We start from the raw sequence: 11,370 nt of genomic DNA, 5'->3' as shown, positions 1-11,370 counted from the left end.
TTAAAATAGACATTTACTTTGCCCATACAACACAAAACACACGTTCCTTTTATATTTGATTTCAGAAATACAGCTTTGCTATAACTCAACATTCGCAAATTGCATGTTTGCAAATGTGTTGGCCTGCCAAGGAGCAGGTCTTTCTCGCATTAGTCCGTATAATACCAGCTCTCAGAGGATTTGCTAAAATACTGAGGATCAAAAAGTCATTATCGGTAATTAGCAGGAGCAGCTGGCACAGGTTGGGGAAATGGACAAAGGCCCTGAAGTCGGTTAATGAAAATCCATTTTCTGCATTTATTGTGGAAAAAATGTTGCCAGTTAGTCTACATGAAGATGTGAGCAAAGTGTTTTATTTTTGACTTGTTTTTCAGTATTAGAGCAGATGTAACTTCAGAAAGAATTAACCAAAGTTTGGGCCCATTCAAGAGCACTTTAATGACCATTTTCTGCTGAATGACATTATTGAACATCTGGAAAAATTAAATTTCAAGTTATGTTGGAAATTTAAATTGGATTGTTTCTCCCGTCTTGGGTTATCCCAGCCTGCTCACTGCTCATTTGCTGTAAACTGCCCCGACTCCTCACGGGTCGCAGGGGCAGCCATCTAAGCAGAGATGCCCAGACCTTCCTCTCTTCCAGTCATGCCCTCCATCTCTTCTTTGGGGAACACACTAAGGTGTTCCCAAGCCAGCTGAGAGCCATAATCTCCCCAGCAAAAACACGTCGGACACGGACACGCCTCCCTTTTTCGGCTGAGAGGCCTGACCTCGGTCACATCCCAGCCTCTTCACACTTGGCTGTGAACTGGCATAGTGTGAAGTGGAGTTTGTGGTTCTGTTCAGCGACAATCTGCAGAAAGCAGAGTTGAGAACTTCACAATGCCAAACTTGAAACCCTTTGGTCCTTGATATCTGGTTTTTAGTCTCTGTGGTCCAAATAGCTTCTTATGCTAAGTCTGTGCATGATGGGTAAAAAGCATTTAAAGGCACACATTAAAGCGTGGGTTGCAGGTTTATCTGATGGTTTATACGACGTAGTGATAAAGAGTTACATGCATACCAACATGGATGTATATACACCCACGGGCAATAAAATCTGTGGGAAACACTGTTCACTTCTCATAGTATTTATCTGTAATGAAAATGAGTCAAGACATTGTTCTTCATGGACTTCACATTAAATATTTGTAATTTTGTTGAAGGTAAGGCTGCTTTATCATTCACACAGCCTCAGTACAGATTCCAGGAATCTTACACTGTTGATGTAAGACATTTTTAAGCTTTTTGCTTGTTAGCCAAATCAAATCTTTCCAAGTTGGATTCTTGAGAAATTAGACTTGAGGCAAATTCAGAGAAAAGGGCAAAGATGAGATTTGTAGGTGAATGTGGCACAGAAAAAATTTCTGCAAAGAACAACTTTTTTCTTTTTATCCAGTTTCTCATTTTTATAATTTGAAGTCCATCAGTAACAAAGAATAAAGGCCCCTTATGTTCACACAACATTGTTACAAGCTTAAATGAAAGTTTTACTGGCTATTCCAGGCTAGTGTCTCTTATCTTCAACCCTACAACTCTTTTAGGGAGAGACTTTTAGGGGAGGGGATGTGTGTTCATGTTGGGGGTACAGGGGCCTCAAAGAGGAAATACCTCAGCCTGCTAAAAATGTCCTCCCAAAGAAACAGCTTTGTGCTTTCTGTACTCAACTAGATGTTTTGCTTTTGTTTGTCTGTTTGTGACTTTCAATGACGTGTTTGAGTTTGTAGTGCTGTGGGTTGAAAAGCAAGAGGCAGAAAGAAACAGAAAGATGGTTGTACAGTGGTTTGTTATCACCGATGACGTCACGCTTCAGAAGGAGAACATCTGCGCCTCGTGCCTGAGCACAAACCATAAATGTATTGTCTTTGCATGCTGCTAAATCCCCTAATCCTCCCTCACTGAGACACTCCTATCACTTCAGAGGTTTTTCTTTCTTTCCTGTATAAAAGGCGTGCTGAGTGTCTGTTTTCTAAAGGCTGTTCAGATCCTCTTTCAAGCCTCTTCCACAGGCTGTCATGCGGGCTGTCCCAGTTTGTCAGGCTTTTCAGTGATGTCAGTGTCCACAGCGCTAGATTCAGGGCCAGGGAAAATTTTCTGGTAATTACAGCCCTCGCTCGGCACCAGGCTTTAATGTGAGTCTTCACCCCCACCCCCGTCTTGGCCTCATTGACTTGGGGTTTTCCTCCCAACTGTCATTGACAGCTGACCGTGTATTCATGGGGAACTACTTGAATCATTTCTCTGCAGTACAGATGAGCAGTAGGGGAAGTGAAATAATAGTGAGGTGTGGCTAATGGCTGATGACTCCTGGAGTAAGTCATCCCTATCCCCAGGACTTTAGTACACTGAATGGATTTAGGAATGCCAAACCAGAGTCACTGTGAGACTTTGTATTTTAAAATTAAGGGGAATCTCATTGCTTAATCGCTTCCCACAGGAGGGATTTATACACTGAAGAAGATGCTTGTTTTGAGCTTAACTATAATGGTCATACATTGTCTTATTTAATTAATTAATTTACCTTTTGTTCTTCAGTTTCTCCTCTTTCTTTTATCTGTCATCACAGTAGCATTTATTTTTTTACATTTATATATATATATATTTTTTTACAAATTGAGGAGCTCATTTCAGCAGACATATTCTTAATCCGTTGTGTTTCGGTTATTGCTTCACGTCAGCATCAACTTCCCCAGGACTGATGTATGCAGTTGTCGTTTTAGCTTCCTGAGCAGGTTCCTCGTCAGATTTTAGCTAAAGGACCATTTTGCATGCTGGCAACTTCACATCTTGGAAGCCTGTCTGTGTATGCTGGAGGAACTTGTTGAAATAAGCTTTACTCTTTAGGTGTGAAGATCAGTTTACTTGCAGCACTTCTTGCCGATCATTCAACACGTGGGGAATTTTGTGCATTACACGTGTTAAGCCCTGATTTTAATTCACACTACTAAAAATAAGACGCATAAAGCTGCTTTTATTTTTATTTGTTTTGTGGATGCTTGTGTGTGTGCAGGTGTTAGATAGCAGCTTTAACACTTTTTTTTCTCTTTTCTGTATGTATTTTTACTTTTAAAGTTTTGGTCCTTTTAAAATTTGTTGAAGCTAGTAAGTATCCCTAATCCAGTGCAGAAATCTGCTCATAGATGTTATTGATACAAGCTGTGACCCCTCCCTCGTTCATTGCAAACTGACAAACTCACTGATCCTGGCAGCTAGAGTGGCTGTCACAGCCTCAGCCCACACTATCCTACAAACATCTTCATGTCTTCCCGCTGGCCTGGTGTGTGATTGACTGAGGCCATGTGCTCCAGGACCAGATTCCTACTAAATCAGCCCCTGGGCCTTTTGTTGCCCCCATGACTATGCCAGCCACGGAAGTAGTACGCCATTGAATGTATTATTCTCTTAAGTGGCTCTGGGTGGAATGGTTTGTTTTAGAAAGGCTTTGTGCCCAGCATACATAGACTTCCTGGACAAATGAGGGACTCCGACATGACAAAAGGGTCTTTCAGTGTACAGGAGACGGGCTTCTCTGACAAATTGTTGTCTTGTCCTCATTATCAGATGCTTTATGATGTTATTTATAAGAATTAATAAAGATGAAGACTAAAAACGCGAAGTCATATCAAATCTAGTTTAAAAGTGAAATGTGACGTTAAAAGAAGAAGCTAAAATGATTGATGGTTTTGTTACTGTTAACTGTCTACAGCCTTACTGTTGTCTCATGTTTTCGTTGTTATGGCATTCAGCTGCTTCTCCAGAGAGGATCTTTGTTCCCCAGGGTTGATGTACTCCAAAGGCACCTTCTTAGAGTGCGGCAGGAGACTTGTACTCCTTCTGCTGTGGAACAGAACAAGTACCAGTGCAATAACAAGTACTACTGTCAACAACTTCATTACAAGACTGATTCGGTCATAAATAATGACCAGTATGAGGGAGAGGAATCGGTTGAAGAAGACCTCCACAGATTACAAAATTAGCACAATTCTGTCTGCATTGTTTTTGGTTTTTTTTTATAGTGGTTTTGTTGACATGCATGCGTCTTTATTGGTCTTAAAGACATTTATCGGAAGTTATCACAGGTAAATCTTTTTAATTTCGTACATTAAAGTGGGATGGTCCTCTAAGAGGACAGAAGAAAGCAATGTATGGTGTGTATTTACAATGCTTTAGGCAAACGTCAAACCATTGCATCATTATCTCTGATTAAATTCAGTCTCAGGACTTTCTGTTAACACACTGAAAAACTAGATTTAAAAATTACATCCTGATTTTTATATTATATAAGTTTATATTTGAATATCTGCAGCTACTGTTGCTCATGCTTTCCTTAAATTGTGAACGCAGCTGTGCTTCCTGGTCTTTTATACGCAGGTCTCACTGACATAAACCTCACTCTCAGGCTACGTCCACACTAATGTGTTTTCAAATGAAAACGCATCGATTTCTCTCCGTTTTGGCCTCCCGTCCACACTGAGACGGCGTTCTCCCCAAGGAAAAACGCAGCGTTTTGAAAACGCTCTCAAAAACGCATACATTTCAAAACGGAGCTGCCCCGTCGCAGTGTGGCCACTCGAAAACGCAGACTTTCTAAAACGATGATGCATTTTAGTCATTCGATGCAGTCATGTGACCAATTAAACAAAGATAGCGGAGGGCATTATACAGCAGTTGTTTTGATTGCTCTCAATTTTGAGAGCCCTAAATAATAAACATTAATATCAGTTTGTACATGCTCCAGATAGCTTTTCTTCAACTTCTTTAATTCGCACTCGCTTTTGCGCAGGACTGGAACGTAAGCGTTTTGGGCCGTTTCAATGTGGACGCACAACTCTGGGTAAACGACTGAAAACGCTAGTGTGGACGAAAACGCTGTTTTCAAATCTATCCGGGCCAGTGTGGACGTAGCCTCAGTGGGACTCTTTTTAAATAAAGAATTAAATAATCATTAAAGTAATTAGTGGACAAGTAGTAATAAACATCTGAGACAAAACAGTTTCTGGTCTTTTTCCTGACATTGCAGGTTGTGTACTGTGAGATGTCCCAGATACTCATGACTCAGGGTTTTGTTGTGTATCATAACCAATAACAAAATGCTTGTGGTCCGAGATGAGCCGATAATTTGCTCCTGTTGCGATTATCTCAGTCAGGAATAATCTTGCAATCAGTGCTGCTCATCTGATATTACTTATTTGCACACCTCAAAGTCATCATGACAACTGCCTCAGTTTACTAGACTGCACATCGACTCATCAAGGGTTTAATGCCCTAAAATCTCTACTCTCTATTCATTTACCTGCTTTGCTGTATTTCTCCCATGTGTCCTTAAACAGACTGCTCTTTTCAGTCTCTTGGCCCTTTGCCTAAGCAAATGGATTTCTTCTTATAAAATCTGTCACCCTGTCCATTTCAGCCTCCACAACATCTTCTTGCCTGAAGTTAGATTTTTACGTCTGCTTCCTGAATCTTTGTGGCAAAGTAGCTTACCTCAAGATGACTCACAGGTAGCTTTTGCCTCAAACAGCAGGGCCATAAAGCATGCTGCACATCACAAATGATTTGGTTTTTCAGCTTGCAGAAAGTCTGCAAGAATGACTGCTTCCCAGTGTCTTAAAAAGGGTCTCTTAAATAGGAGCCTAACCCACCATTTGATTCAGTTTTCTGTCTCATGGCTTTGTACTCATCTGCCTTGTTACAGGAAATCAATTTAATCGAGGCACGGCAGTTTGGAGTGACCATCAAGCTGACCTTAGCGCGCTGGGCAGACCAAAGCAAATCAATGAACAGCATCCAGCAGCCGTAAATGGCTTTGGCTCTTGTACTTGGCAGAATTTCTGTTTTTCTTCAATCTTGAAATGACAGCCTGGCTGCAGATACAGCTGCTGAGCAGCGACAGTCATGCATCCATTTTATTTTTATATGAATATGATAGTTATCCAGTATGACTGAAATTGTTGCAGGAAGTCAACAGGGGGTAAATTAAACTGCAACCATAACTGGTGATTTCTGAGAAAAACTGTTTGTTTTAGACTGTCAGGAATTTAATTTACTTACTTTTATTTATACAGCACAAAATCACAACAACAGTCACCTCAAAGTGCTTTATATTGTAAGGTAGACCCTACAATACATACAGAGAATAACCCAACAATAATATGACCCCATATGAGCAAGCACTTTGGCAACAGTGGGAAGGAAAAACTCCCTTTTAACAGGAAGAAACCACCAGCAGGACCAGGCTCAGGGTAGGCTTCCCTACCCCTTCAAAGGTCTATTTATTTCTTAAGACTTATTTTTAAGTAGTTTACTCAAAAAAATGTTTGATTCCACCACATTTCAGAAACATTTCGTAACCAGTCCACTCATCCTAGTCCTAGAAGCAATCAAAGCTGCAAGGAAAACGCTGCAGACGAATATTTTATGCATGTGATGGGTATAATCACAGGTTTAAGAGTTAAAGGCTTGCACATCTGCAGGTCGGTCTCAAACACCAACTTACCATGACTTGTGAACAAGACCATGAGACACTTAAGCTCTCCCAACCCAGAGGAATTAATTCAGTGTTTTATTATCTGGAAAATTGTAGTAATATGTCACTTTGTGGCATTTATAGAAACTCTAGTGAAAATGTGGGCTGCTTATCCGAACAGTCAAACTTTAGTCTCAAGAAACCTGTTGTACGATTTCGTAGAATCACCAGTAATTATCAGATTCTGGGCATTTTTGACACTGCCAATCCCGATTGAAGGAAAGACTAGAAAGAATAGACCCAACTAGTCTCATTTTGAATGCTGTTATTTTATTTGCAGTGTCACATTTACACTGAACACAGCTCTAACATAGCAGCTTGTCCTCTTGTCTTTAGCTCCCTGTTTTGTTCTGTTCTGAGCTTGTGGGATGACCTCATCCACTCCTTCCAATCTGATAATGTGTGCTACATTAACACACTGTTGCGACCACATATAAGCAAACACTTTGCTTCAGTCTGTTTATGTTCTCTTTGCCAGACCGGGGCTTGCTGTCTTCTGTTTACTGTCCTCACAAGGACACACAGATGTAACCGTCATTAATCAGATACACTTATGTAGCACTCCCCTCATTAAAACACAACTTCCGATTGTAGTGAGTATGTGGTCTTTTGTCCTGAGGTGACTTTCATAACAAGTGCACCATTGTAGAGCTTTCATTCCTCTCTGTGGTCAGTGGACTTTGATGCCCGCCACTCAGTGACTCAGCAAACCCCTGGTAATCAGACCAAAGGCTGCCCCATCACAGCACACACTGGCACATCTGTCTTTATTGGCACACTGTATCCCTAAACTTCAATTTTCCACTTTCTGTTGGAAATCCACTGTGGTTTAAAAGGAAAATGGCGTGATTTAGTCCGAATTGGATCCAGTTGGAGTTCAGACCATGCAGGCCAAATAAGCTTATCCTTAACCTGTTAGCTGCTGGTTAATCAGCATTTTGGAGTCCTTTTCAGAATACTTCATTATACACAGTCTGTAATTGCTGTTTTACACAAGGGAATCAAGAAATGTCATCCGTTTGGGGAGATTTTGGTTTGTTACCTTCACTTTTCAACCCTTGAAGTTCTTGTTTGGCATGTGCACGTGTCTTTGTTGCCTGGCCACCAGTCTGGATGAACCGTTGATAACCATCCACGAGTGACATGGATGGTTAAAAAAAAAAAAAGAAGTTTAAATGCACTTATCATCATGTTGGAACGTGAGCCATTTTCCATTATGAGACTCAATACAGAATCTTAAGTGAGAAGTTTTTATACATAGAGTGCCTCCGTCTGAAGCCTCATGTTATCCTGTACAATAACTTCCATACAAGAGAAAGTTTCGAAGCAGCTGATGTAAAGATAACTTATCATTCCGTCTTCTTACAGGAGGCTTCTCTGTGGTGTTTCTGGCTCGTACGCACAGCGGTGTACGCTGTGCTCTCAAAAGGATGTACGTCAACAATGTCCCGGACCTGAATGTCTACAAGAGAGAGATCACTATCATGGTGAGAGCAGCATCAGTGTTCCTTCATTTCAACTACACTTAAAGTCTTTGTGCTAATCTTTATTGCTAAAGTGTTTCAGTAACATTGTGGAAATTTAGATAATTACTTTTACTTTATCGTCATATAACAGTGGCGTAAGTTGTGTGCCCATTGTAAGTGCTTTTTCAATAGTTTTACAAAATTTGCTACCGATGTCCGTCATCCTCTCCTACAACTTTGGTGTGATGAGGATGATATGCAGCTCTGTGGGTCATTTATTAGATTTATCATGAGGTTATGCGTCTTGCTCTTGGTCTTCTATTACTGGTATTGTTGCTCCTGCCGCACCTGGTCTATTACTTATTAAACCTTATTCAGGTTTGTATAAATGAGCAGCATCAGCATTTCATAAACGGTAAAAAAGGAAAATGATAAATACATTTGAGGCTTTTGTTTTGAAAGTCTGAACCTTTATGCGTCCAGGTATATTTTCTACAGCTCACGTGCAGTGTTTATTTAGAACCTTTGACACAATTCTGAGAACCCTGTTAACTTCCTGTAACTCATTAGAGGCTTTTATTTTGAAAATGTCATTATAGTGCCAAAAGTTTGTATTGCTGCATTTTTAACCTTTTTCTGGTCTCAGTTTGAGTTTAAAAAATTAGTTTTAATGAATGATTTTTAAAAACTTTTTTTTTTTAAAGAAATACTTCAGTCACAGGCAAGCTGGGTTGCTCACCTGGTTGAGTGGGCAACCCATATGCCAAAAGGCTGCAGGGTCCTGGGTTTGAGTCCACCCATAACCATTTCACATATGCAACTCTCTTCACTCTTTTCCTGCTTTCATGTTATTCTCCTCTGTCCTAATGAAGAACAGCTCACTATGAGCTGTTTAGTCAGCTTTGTGTGTCAATTCTTTTTCATCAACTGGAACAATGTGTCACACACACACAGCTGACCTTAAACTCTGACACAGTTCAGGTCTGTCGGGACACGACTGTAGGTGTGTCGGTTTCCAAGAAATGCTGCAGTTTCTCTCCTCGTGCTGCCCTTTGGGAACCAGCAGATGTGCTCTGATGCATTAATAATACAAGAATAAATAAAGTTAAGATTAAGGCTACGTCCACACGTACACGGATATTTTTGAAAGCGGAGATTTTCCATTTTCGTTTTAAAAAATAATCCCGTCCACACGTGAACGCAAAAATTAAGGAAAACGCTGCTAGGAACATGCCAAAGTAACTGGTGGCGATATATTCCCAACCGTGTAGAAATGTTGGCCAATCAGAAGTCTAGAAGCCTCGGTGGGAAATAGTAAACAAAGCTGGGGCATAGAAGCAGAACAGAGTCGTATGTGTGGAGGGACAGTAACTGTGTGTGTGTATATGTAAGCATTTAAACACTGCAGAGAGTACAAGTACCAGTATTGTAGAAATTCATTTCACCGAAACAATAACGTGGCGCACAGTGTGACGTCAAAAAAGGCGCACACCTTTGATGCTGCGTTTTCTCCGTTTTCCTCGTCCACACGTAAATGCAAAAACGGAGTTTTCGAAAATATCCGTAAATCTCCGTTTTCAGTGACCGAAAACGCAGTTTACGTGAGGATGAAAGGTGCAAACGCATAGAAAAATCTGCGTTTTAAAAAAAATACCCGGGTACGTGTGGACGTAGCCTTACAGAGTTAAGAGATGAGCATGGTGTAAGAGCATGAGTTATCAAGTGAAAAACGAAAACAAACAGAGCTCGCCTCTGAAGCAGCTGAATTGCACTCACACCTGTGTTTTTCTTCCAATCATACTTGGCAAAGCCAGCAGTTACAAATATTTAAGAAAAACATTTTAATAATTCAGAAGATGTTTTAATTCTAGGAGAATTTATTTTATTGTATGGATGAATTTAAAAAAAAAACAAAAAACAATTGCAGTGTGTAAGATTTTATGCAGTGTTTGGCTCATCGGTGACTCATCTCTGATTAACATGACGGGAGTCTTTAAAGCAGTTTGCAGCACATTATTTCAGACTGTGGTTTTCATGCTTCTACATTCAATAGCTGGGTGAACCATAACTGAAGCAATATAGGAGCAACACTACACATGTCTAAACATGAACCAGCACTCACTAAAAAGAAGGAAAAGAAAAGTTTGTGTCCAGTCTAACGATCCTTTTATCACATCAGTTGATTCTTTGTGTTGCTGTTTAGCACGTGTTTGATATTTCTTTTTGTCACGCTCTTCCCCCATTTTCTTCCTCTTTGCAGAAAGAGCTGTCGGGCCATAAGAACATCGTTGGTTACCTGGACTCTACGATCAGTCCTGCGTCAGACAGCGTGTGGGAGGTCCTGATCCTTATGGAGTACTGTAAAGGTACAACCTGTCCCTGTAAATATAAACATGTTCTGACAGGCCTCATAGTTCTGCTTTATGCATGTAGTCGTTTCTATTTTTTAAAAAGCACTTCTGGTTTTTATTTTGGTTTGAGTTCTGTTTTTGTTTAGGTTGGGGGGGAAAAAAAATAAACACAAAAGGACAAGCAATGAATAATCGGCTAACTAGGTGATAATAAGCTGGCTGGCTTACTGTTGGGTTAGTGTGGTAGGACTCCAGTATTGGTTGCCAAAGCAACCAACGTGGTGGGTTTTTTTTCTCTGCAATTTCCCCCCCCCAGAAAGCCTTGTCTTTTCAAACTGTTGCAACATCTCCCTCTATATTTGTTAATCTGTTCTGTACTGATATATCATTAAAACTGTAAAAAATTGAGACTTACTCGACCAGCTGATACAACACAATGGCCCACAGATAGGACGCCACTTTTGTCATATGGCACGGTTTGGCAGAGCAAGAACAACAAGCACAATGGCTCCATTAATCAGCACAAACTTCACCAGTTAAGCAAATTTAGGATAAAGTCCAAGAGGCAGAGGAATAAACGTGTAAGGAAAAAGTAAAAATGTGCAGCATTTTGTTTGCATTCTGCATCGTCTTGCATTGGTACTATTTAAGTTTTTAAAGCTAGATGATTAATTGAGTTTTGGCTTCTGAATGGTTATAAAAACAAAATAACTGAAATAAGACCGTCTCTTCCATTTATTTTTGCTTTGAGACTCTCATTTCTGTTTTCTAACTTTTTAAATATTTGGTTATAAATGAAGTGCTTGCCTTACAGCACTGTGCTTTTAGTACTTATAAAGCTCTGAGTCGTCTTTTTGCCCCCATCTGTTCTCATGGTAAGGCGGGCTTGCGTGATCATTTTGTTACCATTGTGTAAAATTGGCTTCATAGACAAAAGAAACCCGGGAGTCATGATGGCCATTACCGATGTCTACCAGGCAACCCTTTGT

At 40.3% G+C, this 11,370-nt stretch overlaps 1 protein-coding gene across 1 annotated transcript in view; it reads left to right on the top strand.

Annotated features, from left to right (window-relative positions):
- Positions 1 to 11,370, top strand: part of bmp2k (BMP2 inducible kinase) — a 56,177-nt gene that overhangs the window by 17,614 nt on the left and 27,193 nt on the right. Inside the window, exons 2-3 of the mRNA XM_013910200.1 lie at positions 7,933 to 8,051; positions 10,291 to 10,396. Coding sequence (XP_013765654.1) covers positions 7,933 to 8,051; positions 10,291 to 10,396 — 225 coding nt within the window. The remainder of the gene's footprint in view (positions 1 to 7,932; positions 8,052 to 10,290; positions 10,397 to 11,370) is intronic.

This window comes from Pundamilia nyererei, unplaced genomic scaffold (assembly GCF_000239375.1).
Source record: "Pundamilia nyererei isolate P.nyererei 1_Seehausen unplaced genomic scaffold, PunNye1.0 scaffold00038, whole genome shotgun sequence".
In the NCBI taxonomy this organism is placed as follows: domain Eukaryota; kingdom Metazoa; phylum Chordata; class Actinopteri; order Cichliformes; family Cichlidae; genus Pundamilia; species Pundamilia nyererei.
This window is presented reverse-complemented; position numbering and strand designations above follow the sequence as displayed.